The following is a 22,131-nucleotide window of genomic DNA, read 5'->3' as shown; positions in this document are numbered from 1 at the left end:
ACTAAAACTTCATTACACTTCCTACACAGTGTCAGTCGTGTTAGCGATGGGTCTCAATCGTGAGAATGAGCATTTCGGACACTTTGGAGGCGAATTAAAATATATTCTAAACGTTTGTTGTGCCCAACACTTCATGTTGTGTGTCCTTGCATACAGAGGAAGCCTACAGCAGCTTTTATAGCCTCAAAATTTGGTGGCACTCCCCCTTTAAGTCTCGATATAGCACAAGCGTTGTGGTGCACCACCTTTATAACAAAGCTTTTTGAGGCCCTCGAGCACTTTGTTATGAAGGCGTTCGACTGTACACTCATGTCCAACTCTAGGACACTTTATGTGGATGCACTAGCCAATCATGTTCACTTCATTTACTTGATGTCTCGGCAGAGCACCCAGAACAATGTTTTTGAATATGGAGGCACAGAGGGCAGTTGAAGGGCACTTTCGTGAGTACAGTTCGTCCCGCATCCTTACGAAGTCACTGATTTGTGTAGGTGATTACTGTTCATTTAGGGCGGATGTTAGCACGACGAATTGAAAGTTCAGAAGGCTGATCCCATAAATGTGATCCCGAAGGCGTCAGGTCGTGTCGGTGACAAGTTGCGCCAGGAAGTCCGTTTGCCCCTCGGTGCTCTGGAGCGAGCGACGGGCTTCCACGTATGGTTCGTGCAGCAGGGCCCGCACTCCCTGCACCTCGGAGCGAAGCAGAGTGGCGAGCCGTGTTTGCACGGTCGACGAGCACACTCGCGTCATGCCTTCCTTGGCGCCCGGCAACTGTCGCCACAACCACTGCTCGAACAAGGAGAGCTGTTCCTCGTCCCTGGAGAGATGGAAAATGAGTAGACACGTCTGGGTCTCGATTCTACACTGACGTAGGCAGATAATGGAACGAAAAGAGAAGTTTAAAACAACAAAAATCACACTTTGTGCACTTATGAAAGTGCATAAAATCCTATGTTCGTGAAAATTAAATCTCGTTCAGCAGTCTTTAAATAGCCCGTACCCAAGGGATAGAGATGCGAGAGTCTGTTTCAGAACGTATGGCCGAAACTATAATGGCAGCATGAAATGTCACTACTATATCACTGTAACTGAAATGAAATGAGACTTAAGACCAATTTTGACGTTAGCTCGTCGTGAGTTATGAGGGAAAACTTAAAGCATCACAACTGATCATCACCACCTTAGTTTTACTAGCAATACATTAACCCTGTAAAACCCAGTGTATCATATATGATACATTAAAAATAATGCCTCAAAAGAGGTAATAAGCCCGTCAAAGCTTCATGGAAAAGCCATTATTGCATATTTAACATGTTATAATGAAGTTACACTGAGTAATTCTTTTATTCAAATTAATTAATTAATTTTAATTAAGAGTAATTAAGTTATGATCAAAATAAAATTTCACCCTATTTTTTCTTAAAATGAAATCTACAAGAATGGTAAATATGGTGAGTGTTTTTTCACAATTTTCCTGAAGGCAGAACGCCTTTTGGGCATTACAGGGTTAAGTACCGTGTTCTCAACCTCGCCCCCTTTGTCTGCTGCAATAAAATGAAGAAAAAAACGCCAGGCCTGCGCTGAAACCGCAGCACAGTCACAGCGAAAGCTGGAAGAGCGGCGTTAATAGAGCCCGTTAAGCTCTCTTGGGGCTACAATACAAGTACATTAGAAAGGTACCCACTACGCCATAAATCGCAATTTTTGTGAAGTTGGGAAGCACCTACTAAGCCATTATTAGTCATTCTGAGGAGAAGCGAGGCACCAGCTACACGTCTGTAAGGCATTATGTGCACTTTGTTGACGCGACGACTGATGACGATGAAGAATTATGGCTCAGCCCTTTGTAATGGGTTGGAATCTTTAAACGGCCCACCAGTTATGTCATTTGCATTGGGTGACGCCCGGTTGCTATTTCCCTATCCCGTCATGCTGTATAACATACGTTGACGGGGGAGCGAGACGGGGGGGGGGGGGGGGCGAAGAACTTTACTGAGACCCCGAGGAAATGGATCATGCGCTTATGGGCTTCCTTGGCAACCAATACAACTGCACTTGCGAGGAACCCACTACGCTATAAATCATTGTAATTTTACTGAGACCTCGAGGAAGTGAATCATGCGCTTATGGGCTTCCTTGGCAACCAATACAACTGCACTTGCGAGGAACCCACTACGCTATAAATCATTGTAATTTTACTGAGACCTCGAGGAAGTGGATCATGCGCTTATGGGCTTCCTTGGCAACCAATACAAGTGCACTTGCGAGGAACCCACTACGCTATAAATTATTGTAATTTTTGAGAAGTAGGGCAGCAGACACTGTGCCATTTTTCGTCATTTTACGGAGAGCGTTGGTACCTGCTAAACGCATGTAAGGCATTATGCGCACTTTGTTGATGCTGTGCCTGATGACGATGAAGAATTATGGCAGAGTCCTTTGTAATGGGTTGCAAGCATTCAACAACCTACTCGTTGCGCAATTCGCATTGTGTGACGCCTGGTTACAGAATTCGCGTTGTGCGACGCTTGGTGCTTATTTTGCTCTTCTACCACGCTATACTGCATATGCTAATGTGGTTCCTTCCCGACATGAAGCCTGTATAGGACCTTTTTGCAAAGCAGTTTCAAGCACCGGTATGGCTCAGAGGTTGAATACTGGGCTCCCACGCAGAGGGCCCAGGTTCGAACCTCGTTCCATCCTGGAATTTTGTTCTTATTTCGTTTTTTTTCTTATTTCGAGCGATACTGGTTACGGACACCGGCGGCGGCGGCGGACAACTACGGTGCCAAAAACGGTCGGTGAAATGATCTCATAACAGCTTTCGCTGTAAAAAAAGGAACTAGAACTGTGCCCTTAGTAACTTCTACCAGTAGTAACCAAAGTTTATTTAATTTGAATTTATCATTGAGGTCATTTGTGTTGATGCATAACGAACTTGTTTTGGTTATGAAAGATGCCGTCGTTGAAGGCAGTGGTCTAGTGGTTATGGCGCTCAACTGCTGACTCGAAGGTCACGGGATCGATCCCGGCCGCGGCGGCTGCATTTTCAGTGGAGATGAAAACGTTTGAGGCCCGTGTACTTGGATTTAGGTGCACATTAAAGAACCCCAGGTGGTCGAAATTTCCGGAGCCCTCCACTACGGCGCCTCTCATAATCATATTGTGATTTTGATACGTTAAACCCCAGATATTATTATTATAGTTGAAGGCCCTTGTCTTGTTCTGACCACTTGGGGTGTTCAAGTGTGCCAGAGTGTACCATTTCGCTATCTACTGTTTAGGCAGACTGCATTGCTACTGGCTTTCCTAGATTAGTTGTCCTTGACAGCCCAGGACAGTCCAATACCTTGCTTGCGCAAACACAAGTGCCTTCTCAACTGCAATGGTGCTTGCGTTCGTGTGTTATTCAGTGTTCGCACCCTACTCTGTGGTGCCATTTAAGAAAATTAGAGCAGCTTGAACTAAGTCGCACAAGGGTGGGTCACAGCAGAGCAGGCGGGCACCTAGCTGGTCCTGGCTTGGCTAGGCTTTTACCCTCTCAGTTCTCTCTTTCCCAACCCTTGCTATAATATACTATATTGCCGCGTCCATATTTGTGTCTGACTATACGCTGGCGACGACAAGGAAGACAACCGGTGCGCTCGAGAGGCGCAGCGAAGAGGATGGAAAAAGAAGACGTTCTTGGCGGCTGCACGCCTTCAGCGCTATCTTGGAGTACGACACGCCGTACGCCTTTCTGAATAAAGCCCCTGTGTTTTATAACCCGCGACACTGGTGGAGGTGCGGGGTACCATCGCCTCATGATCGGTACTCCTGTGAGCAGCCCTGCATCCAGCCCCACGAGACCGCCATGCGTGGAGACGCCTGTACACCGCTCAAGCCGTCGCCTGCAAGGTCTGAGACCAGAATTTGGCCTTTTACAAGGACCCCCGCTGCCGACAGCCACCCCTGCTCAAGAAATGGCGTTTTCAAGGAGCCCTACGCAGGTAACGGTCCAGAATCTTCGGATTCCCGAACCATTTCACGGCCGCCCGAACGAAGATGCGGAAGACTGGCTTGAGGAGTTTGAACGGGTAGCGAAGTCGAACCACTGGAGCCCCGACGAGAAGCTCTTTCACGTATACTTTGCCCTTGAAGACGGTGCGAAGACGTGGTTCATAAACCGCGAGGCAACTCTGACAACATGGGACGAGTTTTGCCGTCGGTTACGCGATACCTTCGGCAACACAGACCGACGTGAAAACGCACAACGCCTTCTTGAGTCACGCATCCAACAGCTACATGAAGGCGTCGCCATGTTTGCCGAGGATATGGTGCGTTTGTTCCACCGCGCTGACCCCAACATGTCCGAGGCTAAGAAGCTAAGCCATCTCATGAGGGGCGTCAGAGAACAGCTGTTTGTTGGTCTCGTGCGCAATCCGCCGACAACAGTCGACGAGTTTATCAGGGAAGCCACCGCAATAGAGCGGGCGCTGCAGCAACGGTACCATCAATGCGATCTCCGAGCCACCGGCGCACCTGCAGGTGCCGCAGCACTCACTGCGACCGATGAGTGCTCTCTACGCTTACTCATTCGGCAGATCGTGCGCGAGGAGATTGCAAAGGAGAACGCGAGGTGCACATTGCCGTCGCAAGCGCCGCAGCAGCAGGAGTTCACGGTTGCCTCCGTCGCTGAAGTCGTCCGCCAGGAACTTCGGCAAGCGTTTGCCTCTCCCGAGCAATACCCTGATGCGTCGTACCAGCCCAACGCATATACCTACGGTGACGCTGTACGTCGTCCATTGGCTCCAGAACTATCGTACCAGCCGGACGCATACAGCTATGCAGACGCTGTTCGTCGACCGTTGCCCATGCCCGCGCCGCAGTACCGCCAACCGCCACCTGTTGCAGCCTGGGCCCAGCAGGATCCCATAAGGCGACCTCAACTGCGTAAGACGGATATATGGCGCACTCCGGATCGTCGGCCACTGTGCTACAATTGTGGAGAGCTAGGGCACATTTACCGTTTTTGCCCCCATCGTCCAGCTGGGTACCGCGGAAGTGCACCTGCCGCTACGCGCCGACAGTTTTGTGAAAGCCGCGCCCCCATCGACGACGACCTGGCTGGCCGGCAGGAGAGCTCCGCTACCTTCCGGACGCGCTCACCATCCCCGGCTCGTTTTGCCTCACCGAGCCAATTTTACGAACGAGCGCCGGCACATTGGTAAAGGCACTGCTGTGGCATACCTCGAGGAACTCGACTACTCTTACGACTGCCTTGCTATGCAAGGGGAAGCAACGGCTCGTACAGCACCGCAGGCACCAGATGTCGACATCAGCCCAAGGTTAACGCCAACTGAAAGATGTCGTCTTATGGAACTTCTTGGCCGGTTCAAGGACTGCTTTTCCTCGACGTCACGAGTGGGTCAAACGCCGCTGACTAAACACCGTATAATCACGGAAGAGACAGCAAGACCCATCCGACAGAACCCATATCGCGTCGCTCAGAAAGAACGTGAGGTCATACAGCAGCAGGTCAAGAAGATGCTAGAGGATGATGTGATCCAACCATCAAAAAGCCCTTGGGCATCACCGGTGGTACTCGTGAAAAAGAAAGATGGCAGCTTGCGTTTCTGCATTGATTATCGTAAGCTCAACAACGTTAAGAAGAAAGATGTTTATCCGCTGCCACGGATCGACGACTCTTTGGACAGGCTACGGCATGCGCGCTACTTCTCGTCAATGGACCTTAAAAGTGGATACTGGCAAATAGAAGTAGATGAGCGTGACCGAGAAAAGACCGCATTCGTGACGCCTGACGGGCTTTATGAATTCAAAGTCCTCCCTTTCGGTTTATGCTCGGCCCCGGCCACATTTCAAAGGCTCATGGATACCGTTCTATCCGGTCTGAAATGGAAAACGTGTCTTGTGTACCTTGACGACGTGATTGTTTTTTCGGCCACGTTTGAAGAACATCTAAAACGGCTGCTGTCTGTCCTTCAAGCCATACGGTCCGCAGGACTCACATTGAAACCAGAAAAATGCCACTTCGGCTTCGAAGAACTTCAGTTTCTGGGGCATGTGGTCAGTCAGGAAGGTGTTAAGCCTGACCCAGATAAAACTGCAGCCGTCGCAAAGTTCGCAAGGCCTGTAGATAAGAAGGCGGTCCGACGTTTCCTGGGTCTTTGCGCCTATTACCGGCGATCTATAGCGGACTTTGCGCACATCGCCTCTCCACTCACCCGCCTCACAAGGGAAGATGTTGCGTTTGTATGGGGCGAAGAGCAAGAAGCGTCGTTCAACGAGTTGCGGCATCGTCTACAAACTCCGCCCGTACTCGCTCACTTCGATGAGGATGCACCAACAGCCATCCATACAGACGCCAGCAATGTGGGCCTCGGCGCTGTTCTTGTTCAGTGCCAAGATGGTGCGGAGAGAGTAGTTGCCTACGCTAGTAGAACCTTGTCCCGTGCTGAGTCCAACTACTCAACAACTGAGAAGGAGTGTCTGGCTGTCGTTTGGGCAGTTGCAAAGTTTCGCCCGTATTTATATGGCCGCGCGTTCCAAGTGGTAAGCGACCACCACTCCCTGTGTTGGTTGACCAACATGAAAGACCCGTCTGGACGTTTGGCACGCTGGAGCTTACGGCTTCAAGAGTACGACATGACCGTAGTCTACAAGTCGGGAAGGCAGCACTTAGATGCCGATTGCCTGTCAAGATCACCGATTAAACCACCGAGCCCAGAGGATGATGAATGCGCAGGCTTTTTAGGAGTTGTCGATGCGGCTGTCATCTCCCGGCAACAGCAAGACGATCCGGAGCTCAACTCACTAATCGACTTCTTGAATGGACGAGCCACGAATGCGCCGAGAGTGTTTTCGAGAAATTTATCAGCATTCTGCTTGCGTAACGGAATTCTCTATAAGAAGAATTTCTCATCAACAGGCAAAAGCTATCTGCTGGTAGTTCGGAAATCCTCCGCAAAGAAATTTTGCAAGCCTGTCATGACGAAGCCACGTCGGGCCACCTCGGTTTCACAAGAACATTGACACGTATCAAAGAAAAATACTACTGGCCAAGAATAGCAGTGGAGGTGAAACATTACGTCCGAACATGCATTGACTGTCAGCGGCACAAGGTACCACCGGTCAAACCCGCTGGGCTATTACATCCCGTTCCAGTACCGGAAACTCCGTTCGCTCAAATTGGCATGGACCTTTTGGGCCCATTTCCAACATCGGACAGCGGCAACAAATGGGTTATAGTGGCGACGGACTACCTCACCCGATACGCCGAGACCAAGGCGATTCCGAGCGGCACTGCAGCTGAAGCGGCCCGGTTCTTCATTGAGAATATTGTGCTGAGACATGGTGCTCCCGCGGTCGTGATAACAGACAAAGGTACCGCGTTTACAGCCGAGCTGTTGCGCACTGTGCTTACGCTCAGTGGTACAGCGCATAGGAAGACGACAGCTTATCACCCCCAAACAAATGGACTTACGGAACGATTGAACAAGACTATCGCCGACATGCTTTGCATGTACGTCGACGTGGAACACAAGAATTGGGACAGGATTTTGGCGTACATCACATTCGCGTATAATACGGCACGCCAGGAAACAACGAAAATGACACCGTTTGCACTAATTCACGGCAGAGACGTAACTACGATGCTTGATGCTATGCTGCCTCATGACTGTGATTCAGAGACGGACGCCGCAGATTTCACTGAGCGCGCCGAGGAAGCAAGACAGCTTGCCCGCGTCAGAATAACTAGCCAGCAAGCACTTGACGCTCAACGGTACAATCTCCGCCATCGATTCGTCACCTTTAAAGGGACCGACAACTGATTTTTCTCGACCCAGTTTTTTACGGCGAGACAGGAAGCTTACCCCTCGTAGCGTTTGTAGCTGCAGTGGTTTATCCTAAAAGCACGTAGTTATATTATAAGCAGTATTTTTCGATCTGAAAGGCTCCAAACACGCATGAAGGCTTGCTCCAGCAACGCTGAGAATTGATAACGATGCTGCTAGCCCTTGTGAAAGCTGTCGTTGTTCTGCTTTCGCAGGAGTTACTGTAGCTATGCTTAACCACCTTTATTTTGAGCTTTCCAACCATTTTTGAAAATAGCAAGCTGTTACAATTGTACAGCGTTGTGTGTGCCTGCGCTCAAGGTTGCCTGCGCCTGTGACATGGATGGCTTGTTCCGGCATGGGATCATTACGATGGATGGATGGATGGATGTATACGGCTGTGCCCTTTAGATCGGGCGGCGGCTCACGCCACCTAGCCATAAAGTTAAGTACTATCACTATGTATTGAAGGATTGCAATTCACTCGTGCCTTGATTGTAGCCACCAATCGGTTAGCCTCCTCCTGGTTATTTCTACTCGTTTAAAGTCTATTTTGCCTTCACTGTCCCTAAACCCCAATGCTTTGAAATATTCCGCGCCATTATCTTGGACTGTAGGGTGAAGCCCTTTACAGAACATTATCAAATGTTCAGCCGTTTCCTCCTCCTCTCCACACGCACTACATAACGTGTCTGTGCCTTCGTATTTGGCTCGGTACGTCTTGGTCCGCAATACTCCCGTCCTGGCCTCAAACAGCAGAGAACTACCCCGAGAATTATCGTAGATCTTTTCTTTTGCAATTTCCTGCTTGAAAGTTCGGTAGGTCTCCAGTGATGATTTCGTAAGCATCCCCATTTTCCACATGTCCCTCTCTGTTTCCTTCACCTTCTTCTTAACCGATGTTTCCTTTTGGCTTGGTATTCTGCTGTTGTCTAAATACTTGCTTGACAATTTCCGAGTTCGCTTCCTCCATTTAGTATCAACATTCTTCATGTACAAGTAGCTGAAAACTTTCCTAGCCCAACGCTCCTCTCCCATTTTTCTCAATCGCTCCTCAAATTCTATCTTGCTGCTAGCCTCCCTGCCCTCGAACGATGTCCATCCCATGTCACCCTGTACCCCCTGATTTGGGGTATTCCCGTGTGCTCCCAAAGCAAGCCTACCTATGCCACGTTGTTTAATTTCCAATCTTGCTTGAACCTCTGATCTCATGCACAAGACCGCATTGCCGAACGTCAAACCTGGGACCATTACCCCTTTCCAAATCCCTCTCACAACGTCATACCTATTGTAGTTCCACAGTGCCCTATTTTTCATTACAGCTGCATTCCTGTTGCCCTTAGTCATTACGTATCTTACGTGCTCCCTTAGGTACTCATCCCCGTTGTTTATCCATACGCCCAGATATTTGTATTTATCCACTATCTCCAGCGTGACTTCCTGTATCTTATGCTCACTGCCTTCATTATCATTAAGAATCATGATTGCCGATTTTTCCCTACTGAACTTCAAATTTAACCTATCTCCTTCATTACCGCAGATGTCTATCAATCCCTGCAGATCTTCCTTGTTGTTGGCCATTAATACTATATCATCTGCATACATCAATGCCGGTAATGACTGTTCAACGTGTTTTCCTTGCTTGGCAAAAGAGAGGCTGAAGCCGAGTCCACTCCCCTCTAATTTAGCTTCTAATCCTTGTAGATACAGCATAAATAACAGAGGTGACAAGGGACACCCCTGTCGAAGCCCGCGTTGTATCTCTATAGGTTCGGATACCTGTTGTTCCCATTTTATAACTACCCTGTTACTTTTATAGATGTCCTTTAAAAGATTAGTTATTCCATCTTCCACATCTAGTGTGTCCAGTATTCTCCACAAGTCTTCCTGAATCACACTATCGTAAGCTCCCTTGATATCTAGAAATGCCAGCCACAGGGGCCTGTGTTCTTTTTCCGCTATTTCAATACACTGCGTCAATGAGAACAGATTATCCTCCAACCTCCTTCGTTTACGGAACCCATTTTGTAGTTCCCCCAGCACCCCCTCATTCTCCACCCATGTCTGTAGTCTTTCCTTTACGATCTGCATCACCAGCCTGTAAACTACTGATGTCACTGTTATAGGACGGTAGTTGTTTATATCAGCCTTGTCCCCCTTTCCTTTATAGATCATGCTCATCCGGCTTAGTTTCCACCCATGGGGGGCTTCACCATCCATTATTGCTTTGCTCGTTGCTTCTCTTAATGTTTGCTTAGAGTTTGGACCTAATTTCTTTATTAGCATAATTGGGATGCCGTCAGGGCCTGTTGATGTGCTATTAGGAACCCTCTTCTCTGCCCTTTCCCACTCTCGTTGTCCCAGTGGAGCCACTGCGCTAATTGGTCTATCCTCATCCGTTAGGGTGCATGCATCGCTTCCTTGTTTAAATTTTTCTGTCATCATTGTTCTTATAAATTCCATTGCCTCATCCCCTTCTAGCCTAACCCCTTGAACTGTAGTTATAAACCTCTGTTCCATGCTTGTCTTATTACTCAGAGAATTGAGATGGTTCCAAAACTTTGCAGCTGCCTTTCTATCCTTTTTGTTTACTTCCGCCATCCATTGGGCCCCCTTTCTTCTAATCTTTTCATTGATCAGATTGGAAGCTTCCCTTCTGCAGCTCAAAAAGTTGCCCCATTTTCTTTCGACATCATCTTCCGGTTCACCCCTCTGTTTAGCATGCCTGTGTTCTCTGGAGGCTTCCTGACGTCTTACTATGGCTCTCTTAACTTCCTCATCCCACCAGCTCTTGGGTTTGTGTCTCCTTTTCCCGGTTGATTTGGCTCGTACCTTAGCAAGCTCCAACTCAAACAGTCTAGTTAGATTTGTGTACGTCCACACTGTTTTAGTATCCTCGGTGATTACTTTCTCAATCTCTTTAGTTGCTATTTCTATTGCTATTGCTAAGCGAAGGCAGCGCCACTTTGTTGCATACAACTAACGAAGGCCTATATGTACATTTTTATGGAGTAACATCTTTTAATATAAAGAAATGAACAATATTTCAGTACTAACAAAAAAGTCATCGAACGCATACACCAATCAATGGTCACGTGACCGGCTCCATCGGACCGTTTATGATTTTGCCGCCAGAGGCGCCAAAGGTCATTTTCGCGACTTTCAATGAAGAAATAAAAATATAAATCCACCTCTCACGAGATAAACACGGTTGGTTTGAGTCAATGCGACGGACAATCTTTCCATCAGTGCCGTCATCTCATTTCATGTTCTGGGCAGTTGTCGGTCCCTTTAAGCCCGGGGAAAGAGTCTGGGTTTGGTTCCCTGTACGACGGCGAGGCCTCTCGGAGAAACTTCTGCGCCGTTACTTCGGACCCTACAAGGTTCTGCGCCGCCTTAGCGACGTCACGTACGAAGTCGTCGCTGACGGCTCTTCTTGTTCAAAGCGCCGCCAGCATCTGCCTGAGACAGTGCACGTGGTACGCATGAAGCCGTACTTTTCTGAGTGATGTGACCGCCCACTCGCTAACTGCGCATCGACTGCTACTTCGTGAGCATCGAGACGATGCTCGCTCTGGAGGGAGGGTAATGCCGCGTCCATATTTGTGTCTGACTATACGCTGGCGACGACAAGGAAGACAACCGGTGCGCTCGAGAGGCGCAGCGAAGAGGACGGAAAAAGAAGACGTTCTTGGCGGCTGCACGCCTTCAGCGCTATCTTGGAGTACGACACGCCGTACGCCTTTCTGAATAAAGCCCCTGTGTTTTATAACCCGCGACAATATACATGGCTATGCTCGCTCTCTTATTTTTCATATCTTTTTTCGTGTGTGTGCCTTTCTATCTCTTTCTTTCTCTGTATTTCTATCTCTTTATCTATTTATTCCCTAATTACTCAATTTACTCTCTCTGTGTAGTCGTTCTCTTGCCTTTATCTCTCCCTTTCTTTCTATCTATTTCTCTGTTTCTTCCTCTCTCACTTTCTTTACTCGCTCTCCCCTCCTCCTCACCCTCACTTCCCTTTCCCACCTCTTGCTATACTATACTATACAAGGCTATGCTATGCTATGCTCTGTTAGCGTGCTTGGATAGCCAAGTGGTTAGGACGCTCGCCCTTGGATCGTGGGCATGCGGGTTTGAATCTCACCTCGCCAAGAAATCTTTTTTCACCAAGAATTTCATTCTTTCTCTATCTCTCTCTCTGTACTCGTTCTCTCGGCTATCAAAGTTACTGCATCCCATGCCGGACAAATCGGTGCACGTATTGTGGGAACGAAGTAGAAGAGGACGAAGAGAGTGCGTGCCAGTTCATGATGATGATAATTTTCCATCTAAGGCACACGGCAAACCTCGAGCATACCAGCAGCTGCTGTAAAAGGATGAGCAACGTACTGCGCACGGAGGCAGAGCCCTCCCTCGGGTAGCAGCTCAACGTTGGCCTGGAAGAGGGGCGAGGCCCCGTCGCAGCAGACGTACAGCGTGTTGTACAGCCGCGTCAGGCCATCCAGGGAAGACAGCCTCCAGGTCACCGAGGTTGAGGCGGAGAAGTGGCGGCTAGGCTGCGCTGCGGTGAGCGACCAGAGGGCGAGTCGTGGAGGCACCTGTCCCTGTTTGCACCAGGGCAACCGGTGCACATCGATGACGCACTGGTGCCGAAGCGTGGAACCTCCGAGGATGCAGACCGTCATTGGGCCGGCAGTGCTGCCAGGAAGGCCGCAGCTTGCACCGACCACCAGGGCGTCTTCCTCGAGCGACGTCTTGACGCCGAACGTGACCCCAGGACTCGCTACAAGCACGGTGGGTGACTGGTGCTCCCTGTAAAAAGATGTGGGCAGCTTGCACTAGTGGTGCAAGGCTGGACTAAGCGAAGCTCGTGGCCGACCTAGATTATTAGCAATGTCTTAATTGCAAATTCGTAATCAGCACAGTCTTATAATGGTAATTAAGGCTGTGCTAATTAAGACCTTGATGATAACACGGATTATCTTGTTAAATAATGCAGTGCTAATTAAAATCATGTTAATTTATACTATGCTAATAAATACCTTCTAATTGGGACATTGCTCATTAATATGAATGAACATATACTTAATTAGCACCGTATTAATGCTCAATGTCCCAATTAGAAGGTATTTATTAGCATGGTATAAATTAACATGATTCTAATTAGCATTGTATTATTTAACAAGGTCATCCGTGTTCCCGTCAAGGTCTTAATTAGCATGACCTTAATTACCATGATATTAATTAGCAAGGTCCCCCCTCTCTGTTCCTGTCTGTCTTGCACGCGCAAGGCGCAGCTGTGCCAGGTACCTACTAGGCGACACGAGATGCCATATATGGTAGAGACCGTTCATGATGATAGTTTTCAGGTGATGTGAACCGACGAAACGAAGAGCTTAAAAGCTCCGCTGTTACAAATGGCAGGCTGAGGTTGGCGTGTTTTCGACTGATTGGTAGAACCAACATACTTCTTGGTTAGTGTGGCGGCAGAGTGGCTCCAGAAAAGCCTGCTGCAGAGTTCTGTGTGGTGTTGAAATGCGCACCTCTGGCAAAGTGTTATTGGTACAGAGGTAAGTGGAAATGTATTGACAGACCACAGCCAAAATACTTTCATTGGTTGGTAACAACTTTATTGATACAGGCCTGCAGAGCTTTCGAAATACTTTCATTACACTCGATATTTATTATAGGCACGTAATTGTGAGACGAAAATGGGGAAGGGACATTTTAGGTTTACTTCTTTATACTATCATGTGTTTCCTTATACCAATCATAACTGCATTTACAAAGCATAGCATAACGACATCCAAGACAGCCAATAGTGTAATGTCTCAGTCATAGTGATTACTGCTGCTGCCACTCATTTGCATTCACACAGCACTGTGAGAATTTGATGCACGCTGCCAGCTGTCATGAGCCTTTAAATACCGAGGGAGAGTGAGGAAGATAAATGTGATGACAGATGAGAATTACTGTTGTGACACAGTGCCCCAAAGGGTGCAGTTGTTCTTGCAGCGTAGAGTAAAATGGAAAGGACTGAGTGGCCCGTTCTTGTTTGCTGCAACCTCGTGAGGACAGAAGACATAAAGCGCCTCAGAAGTAGTATGCCGAATCCTGTCATGCGCTGAGTACTGTCGTGCACTGAGTAATCTAGCAAAAGCCTTTCTCAAGACATCTGTACGCCCTCAAGCCTCAATATAACGAACACAGATATAACGAACTATCAATCAGTTATAATGAAGTAGATGAAGAATAGTCTCGTCATAGATACAGTGTTACGAATATGCATTTATAACGAATTCTCAAACTTGAAAATTCGTTATTAAACGTATATTTGTAATTTATATCCGTGTCTGTTATATCGATGTATTGAGTGTATTGTCGTGTCAGATGCAGCTTTGTTATAATGAGATTTGAGTGTGGGTGACCATAGCCATTTTAGATGTGAAGCATCTTATAGCGGAGTTCAATCTGGTGGTGGTGGTGGTGGTGGTGTGCGGCGTGACCACCCTTACTGCGCATGCGCATACCCTCTCCACTCCGCCTCTACACTTCCCCCCTCCCCTTTCCCCTCACCACTCACCCTCTCCAATTTCCCTCTCAACTCCTCCTCTCCCCACCCTCTCTCCATGTCCCCTCTCCCGTTTCCCCTTTTCCCTTCCCCTCTCCCCTCTCCAATCTTACTCTGAAACGCAGGCTAGACATGCCGAAATTCTCTCCTGTGCAACACCGCGATGAGCACCAGGACATGCGCGTCCCCTCCCCCTCTCTCTCCTCTCGTACGCTGCCGCCCACTAGCGCGCCTGTCGACCGCGTTCCCCGCTCGCCCTGTGAGAATTAATGGCCAGGCTAGAGAGAAGACAAGATGCGCGTAGCGTTCCTCTTCGCGTTGCACGACGCGAGGTCGGTAGCATGCCCAACGAACGCCAACGGAACGCGATCGTGCAAGTGCTCCGGCTTCGCATCGCCTCATGGTTTCCGTTAGCGGGAAATGGTGCAATTTTTGAGTGCATATAGATTAAAGGGGTACTGACATGAAAATTTTCAGTTGTTTATTTTTGTGTCACATGAAATGCCAAGCCTTCAAGAGCTTAGAAAATGTACTGGTAAGCATGAGTGCACCATGATGAAGTAATTAGAGTATGTTTTCAAAAGCTAGTTTCAGTTCCTACTGTTCCCTGACGTCACAACATAGTATGTTCGTCTCGTCACGGGCTAGCGCGAGATATCGTGACGTTTCCACGGCCGCTCGATTCCTGGTTCCATTGGTGATGCACAAGCGACCATTTTGAATATTTTGGTGCCTGACGTCATTATAACTAGCCATACAGGTGCGTAACGTCACCAGTATTGACACTGTAGCCTGACCTCACTCTAGTGTTGATGTCAGTAGTTGTGCCATGCGAAAATGGACTCTAATGTCAAAATAAAATCTCTTATCAGCCTTTACCGAGCTTCACACTTGCGCAGAGCCATCTCTGTGTACAGGAGATGTATATGGCAGAGTAAACTTGGCTTCGAAAATTCGCGTCAGTACCCCTTTAATGGCCAAAATGTCGTTTAAAGCTGTTTGATAGTTGTCTGGCACAAAGCCATCATACTGAAAAGCGTGAGCTGTGACTCACAAGCCAGACGGCCAGCTAAAGCGGAAGCCCAGAAGCAGCCGACGGCCCCAGACGTGGGCCCAGGAGTCCAGAAGCTTGGCTTTTTCCGGAACTTGCGCAGCCTGCTCCACTTGCTCCATTGGCTGCTGCTCCATCGGAAGCACGGGAAGCAGTGCCGCGTTTCCTGTGGGATTGTTGTCGGCAGCTGATGACTGCTGAGTGGTCTCATGCAGCAACGCCTCTGCCTGCTCCCGCGCTCTTCGGAGCTTCTCGAGTGCTGCCTGGCTGGCCTGTGCATTGAAAGGAAAATACCAACCCCCCGTCATAGCGGATGACGTGCACTTTGACTTTATCGTGAACAAATATTGAATTTATTTGCAACTGGATTGCGAGGATGACCAGGCAATAAAAGCTGCAATTATCAGTTTGCACAGGGCAGCTTCATAGCGGGCAAATAAAACAAACTAATGCATTTGAATATAGCACACACAAGCAGTTATGGTCAAGTAATGCTCGTGAACACCTATAGGTCTTTCAGACAGATTTCATATTTTGGTGGACGTTAACAAAAAAAAACTTGGGGGATGCTTGAGCTTCGCCTTCAAGAGTAGAACGCGATAGCGTAATCGGGCCCCATGCGCACTGCCTTCTCAACTGCTAGCCTTGCTTCGATTCTTAGTGCATGCCTCAATGTGCCGCAAGGAAACGAACGATTGTGCACATAACATTGGCCGTTTCAAACTATCCTAGGATGCGTGCAGCAAGTACAGTTGTTAAGTGTCCACTACGCCATAATTCTTCCTTTTGCGGATCAGAGAAGGGCCTACTACGTGTCCGTAAGGCAACACGCAAACTTACACAGCTGCTCACTTCGCTGATGCTTTTGCAGCTGATGATGATTAAATATGTCTGAGTGCAATGTAATGGGTAGACCCTTAAATCACCTACTCGTTGCGAAATTCACATGTTTTGACACCTGGCACGATTCTACGCTTCTGCCATGCAATACTGCATGCGTTAAGGAGACTCCTTCCACTACATGACATTCATATAGTTTTTTTTTCTGAAGCAATTTCAAGCAATAGCATAGTTGTGTGGTAGAACACCTGCTTGCCCCGCAGACGACCTGGGGTTGATTCACAATTGAACCCGAAGATTTTTGTTATTTATTTCATTTGCATCTTTCCCAATTTTTCAGTCGTGGACAAGATGATGATTTTTCGCTCACAACCAATGACGCCGACGCCAACACTGAAGCCGACACCGGAATTTCTGCAAAATGAGCTCTTTAATGCTATAGCATTAGAAAAATAAAGATTTTGCTGACAAATTTTGTAACCTGCCCGAAACACAACGGACAAGAAGCCAATGGTTGCTTGCACAGCAGTGCTACGCATATGTTCGCCTCGCCACTTCTGGTAAGCGAAAAATTACGGCATTTTCCTGCCAACTAGAGTGTCAAAAGCATACTTTTCTAGCTTTCTATTAATACACCTATTCATATTTCGTGAGTCATATTTTTAAAATTGGTTGCTCTACATTGACACCATCTTATACTTTCAGCTTGGTCCCAGCGTTTCATAGCAGCTGACGACGCAACAATAAGACAGGTTCGAGTGCCCCGGAGGTCACATGACCGCAAAAGCCACTCACGCCCGAGTAGTACTGCAGTAGATTCACCAGGACCTGCGAGGCCTGGCTACCGGCTGCCGCCGCTTCCTCGTCTCCTCCTTCATGCTGCCCCACAAATCGGCTTGGCTGAAGGCAGCGGATGTGGCTACTTGCCGGCTCCCAGGCTACGACCTGCTCGCTGCCTAAGCCCAACAAGTCGCCACAGCAGATCTCGAGGCCAGGTTCAATGCATTCACCCAACTGAAAAGCAAGTGCGTGCAGCGAAGTTCACTAAGAGGCCCTGCGAAGGACTGGCACAATCATGTGATAAACGCCATGTACAGTCAAACTTCGATCTAACAACAATTTAATGAGATTTTTAGATATAAATAAGTAATTTATAGCTTTGGAAGAATGGGTTTATCTGAAATCTGCCAGAACATCTACTTGATGCGTGGCAGTGATTTCAGTCATTCCAATTTCTTGTAACCTTGCAAATACACAAAAATATTTAAAAATATAATTGCCTATGGTGAGTTGTACTTTTGCAACATTAAGTAAATGCACCAACACGTGCACTCGGAAAGTGGCAATAGTTAGCTGTGCACCAATGTCAGCCACTCAAACCAATCCGAGTCATGAAAATCAAACACTTGGCTGTTCTAGAGAAGCCTTGTGCAGCGACCACACAGAACAGTCAAGTCATAAGGAACAGCAAAAGAAGCTGCAGCACTTACTCCAAATGATCTCGTTTGGATTTGGACTCGTTGATGCTATGAATGTTAACGCAACTCTAGGTCAACAAGATAGATGATTAGAATGAAAGCTCCAATGAGTTAAATTATTCACATGGATATTTGATCTTGCAGCACTATTAGAGATAACGGAGGGGTTGTGTAGGTGCGGTTCTGTCACTCCATTGCACCAATGAATTACTACAAAAGGAATTCTGAGAAATAGAGGCTGGCATGAATATAAGCATGCCAGCTAAACTACTGTGCAATGCTTTTGCTGCTGCTAAAGGGACACTAAAGGCAAATAACAATTTACATCAGAGTGAAAGATCAATGTTTGAGGACGTCTAAAATGTCAATATTATCAACAGCAGTACTCTATTAACCGAGAAATTAAGGTAAATGTATGCCACCATATGCGCCACGAGTGGGACATTTTGGAATGATCCCAATGACGTCAAGAGTCCCGAGTAGAATTAATAACTAGTAATCAAACCAGCTGCAATAAAAAAAGGAACCTTCCGTGCATTACAACAGGTAATAAAATGCTGCTTGTCCATTTCTGTTGGAATAATGGAAAAAAGAACTGCTTGGCGTTACCACGGGGAACGGCGCGAGTGGTTCAAAAGTTACATTTTTGTCGCCGAACTGCGCTTCACTCACGCAGTCGCGTCTCAGTGGTAGTTTCGCGTACTGCTGCGTGTGCTTTGCATGCTTACGAAAGTCGCTGTGACGGAAATTTCGACAAAATCCTGTGTGCATGTGATGTTGCCGGATGCCCGAATGGTGTACTATGCTTGAGCTGCAGCGAAGAAAAACCGATGTGACCTTCCGCTGGGTGCCACAAAACGAACCCCTACGCTCGAAGTGGCTGAGTGCCGTGCCTCTGCGCCAGTGTGCAAAACAGCCAAAATATCTGCATGTGCGCTTGCTGCACATTTGTGTGGAGGATTACGAGATCAACTGCAACTTGGGCAAGGCTTGCAATGTGCCCTTCCGAGCAGTGCTCTGCTGCTACTAGAGTCGGTGGCCATGCAGTAGAGGCAGGCAATGTTGGGCAAAGCAACTGCTACGTCAGAAGGCCCATCAGGCGGGTGATTTAAAGTGCGCTAACGCCGTGAGGACCACTAAAACGTGATTTTATTTCAAACTAAGCATTTTCTTGGCATGAAAGTAGCACCACGAGTTTTCTGGACTGCTATTTCAACAATGAACGTCAACTTAATATTTGCCTTTAGTGTCCCTTTAAGACCATGTTGTTGTGCTAATGAAACACTGTGCTATGACCGACTTAAATATTCGGTGAATCTCTTGCAACGTTAAGATGCAAATAGGCGGGGCTTGTGAGCACAGCACCGCGGCCTGTCTACTGCAATCTTCACCGTTTAGTACAAATTCTCTCACCCGGAACCTTCCGCTTGCATCCTGAGAAATCACCGCACCGCCACCGGAGCCAAACGAGACGAGCACATAGTCCAGGCTGCCGCAAAAGAAGCTTCCTCGAAGCCGTGCAACGTTCGAAGAAGGCAGCTGGCACCGATACCGGGGGCAACCAGATTCGATTACCAGCACCGAGCCGGACGCGGTGCACGCTACGGTCACGTTGCCACCGAACACTGTCTTCAGCTGGTCCCAAGGAGCAACCGGTGCTTCGCCGTGTCCTGAAGGAAGGGTGACTAGACAAGCCATCAGACTGGAGCTTTCGTACAAGGAGCCCAGGAACAGGCTCGCCGGTAGTCGGGTCGTCCGGGTTCCGGAAGCCGCGACGAAGTACGCCCCTTCCCTTAGTGCGAGGACGCAAAGAAGTATCCAGGATGGCTCGCAGGAAACTTCAGAGATTGCCACCTGGCAGCTGGTACCGGACAGGATTCCCTGGACCGGCTCTTGTTCGTCCAAGGTGACCACGACGGGACCGCTACCCGCTGCAAATGCACACGAGCAACCATAGCCTTCTCTCGTCTCATAATGAAAAAGTCTACACATACAAAGAGGGATCATCAGAAGGAACATACACTTTACTTTTTCCATCCAATTCTCTGCTGTCTGAAATTACGAATTCATAATACCAGCGAACACACACTACAGACTACACAGAATGACACAGGACAACTGCTAGACTTCAACCTCAGGAGTTGATGTCTATCAGTTGTCCCGTGTCATTCTGTGTAGTCTGTAGGGTTTGTTTGCTAGCATTATAGATTCATTAAATCAGCACCAGCTAGCCCAGCTAAATGCATTAATGAGTTGTCTGGAATGGTGTCTCCTATGCTTTTATAATTCCAACACTACATGTGTTATAATGCACTGGTTACTTTATCTGAAAGACTGGTTGGATTCCTGGCAGCCCTTGTCATTCCGGATGAATGAAATGTAGTTCATCTGCTTCTTTCGTGCTGTGCGGGCAACTGAAACTGGCTCATCACTTTTGTATGTGCACGTACCGATGTGCCCTTGCCACATTTGCTCGTACATCTCTTCTATGAAAGGAGGCTCTGAAAAGTTTTTAGACCTCTGTGGTCTTAACATGCCAAAGCATACCACTTAGGTTTGGAATCATGAGTTATGGATGAAGTTATGAAACGAGCGCTATCCTGCCATGGCAATGAATGTGCATGAGTTGTTTTCTTTAGTTAATTCGTCTGTATATCCTAGTGTAGTTACCAACAAACACAGAAAGTAAGTCAGTACATTTTTACCCCACTCCTCTTCATGCGCCAACTGTCACAAGTGAATGAAACAACATTAGAGTTAGAGCATGGCAGAAAAAAGGATTCACAATTCCCTGAATATAACGTACAAGCTATTAACTTACAAGGACAGCGTTGTTGTGGAACAAATGTAATGCAGATATTTCAAATAAATTTATTGCATACTGTAGTGGCCATTCATATGAAACAACAAAGAAAACCTTCTTATTTTCTTCGTGAAATTCAGGCGATCGGCCACAACATACATTTGTGTTAGCATTTTATAGCCTTTCTAATAGCAGTATCCAAGTATTCTGTATTCTTATGTCGGGCTTTAATGGCCCAAGTCGTCTTATGATGCATTGGTAATGCCAAGCCAAAAAAGTCCTGAAAATTAAACGTTTGGCTGTATATTCCTTAGGTGTAGAACAGCTAGTGCGGTAAAACACATATACTGAAATCGTTTCCTCGAAAATAAACCATGGCCTTCTTTTGTGACTGGCGCTGTTAGGCTATCTCGCCCTCACTGACCTGATCTTTGCCCACAACTACAGCTACACACACACATAATGAGCAGCTAAGTTTCATGAAGCGCATGTGCACTTAATGTGTGTGTTTTGATTAGGTCTTCATGTTGTAAGTACTGCTTCAAGTGCAGTATTTTATTATGCCAAAAGATCAACTGCCTCACAACAACACATTATTGGGCTTTTCACGAACACTTAGCAGCATTAGAACAGACTTTTGGGCTAGTTGGTTCGTTACATTCAATGAAACGATAGTGCTGAAAACACAGGCAACAAGTAAGCGCACGTCCTGTCCTCTTCCTTGCTCCCTGTGTTTTCAGCGATATGGATTAATTGAATTCATTGAACTTAGCAGCAGTTAAAAGGCTCTTGCAAATGCGGATTACGAGTAAAAGTTCTTGTCGTCCCCGGTATTCGCACGCACTTTGGGGCAGCGGCTCCAGCCGCAAGCGGCCAGGGGACAGCAGAACCAACGTGGGACCGTCGAACACGGCGCATTGCGAAGCGCCGGCCGCCACATCTTCGGCTGCGCGTTGGAATGCAGCGCTCTCGTCGTCCCACACGTGAACCGAGTCTCCGGCACGCAGCACGAGCGTCTCGAGCCCGTTCGACCAGCAAGGAACGCGCGTGAGCTCGCAATCGCGCCTGCTGTGGCCGGCACCAGGCGCTGTCACTACGAGGTCATCGCCGCACGGGACCGCTTCGCAAGCGTCGCCCTGTTGGCCGTCAGCTCTGAAGGAGCGCACCAGCCAGCGGCCTTCGGACGTAGTCCGCGCGCACCACAGTTGGCCCCCGAACACCGCCGTCGTTGACGTCAAGCCGCCGCCGCCTGACATCGGTTGGTCGCAGCTCAATGGTTGTCGCGGCGAAGCGTCGTGGTGGTCTGAGGATCCGGTCAGCCGGCGCCGCGGTAATTCAGCGATGTTCGGCAAACTCGGTCGTTTCATCTACGAGCTTTCGTAAAGTTTTGTACTCGGCGCCATTACCTAGATGCGAAACTGCGCATGATACACTATTGTCACTATTGTTATTTATGGCTGTCGTGAATAACGTGCAGAAAAATACAAATTTTGTTCCTCATAAAAATTTAACTAAGAAGACTACACCATCGTGATCTATTTACTTTCATT

The 22,131-nt window shown here is 47.9% G+C and overlaps 1 protein-coding gene across 1 annotated transcript; it reads right to left on the bottom strand.

Annotated features, from left to right (window-relative positions):
• Window positions 1–537: 537 nt before the first annotated feature.
• On the bottom strand, window positions 538–21,982 carry LOC119405670 (uncharacterized). Its single transcript, XM_037672513.2, has 6 exons — window positions 21,426–21,982; window positions 19,192–19,709; window positions 17,096–17,314; window positions 15,464–15,732; window positions 12,228–12,650; window positions 538–817 (listed from the first exon to the last, which is right to left on the bottom strand). The coding sequence occupies exons 1-6, from the start codon at window positions 21,946–21,948 to the stop codon at window positions 577–579; spliced, it is 2,193 nt and encodes a 730-aa protein (XP_037528441.1). The 5' UTR covers window positions 21,949–21,982; the 3' UTR covers window positions 538–576.
• Window positions 21,983–22,131: the final 149 nt, after the last annotated feature.

Source organism: Rhipicephalus sanguineus, chromosome 9, assembly GCF_013339695.2.
Source record: "Rhipicephalus sanguineus isolate Rsan-2018 chromosome 9, BIME_Rsan_1.4, whole genome shotgun sequence".
NCBI lineage: Eukaryota > Metazoa > Arthropoda > Arachnida > Ixodida > Ixodidae > Rhipicephalus > Rhipicephalus sanguineus.
The sequence above is the reverse complement of the archived record's forward strand: the minus strand, read 5'-3'. Positions and strand labels throughout refer to the sequence as shown.

Bases quoted from the DNA above. Each gene is read 5' to 3' on its own strand.
- LOC119405670 (XM_037672513.2), bottom strand. From the start codon at position 21,948: ATGAAACGACCGAGTTTGCCGAACATCGCTGAATTACCGCGGCGCCGG. The intron at 19,710-21,425 runs GTGCGTGCGAAT...GTGCATTTGCAG, and splicing joins GCTGGAGCCGCTGCCCCAAA to CGGGTAGCGGTCCCGTCGTG. The intron at 17,315-19,191 runs GTGAGAGAATTT...CTTGCTTTTCAG, and splicing joins ATGCAAGCGGAAGGTTCCGG to TTGGGTGAATGCATTGAACC.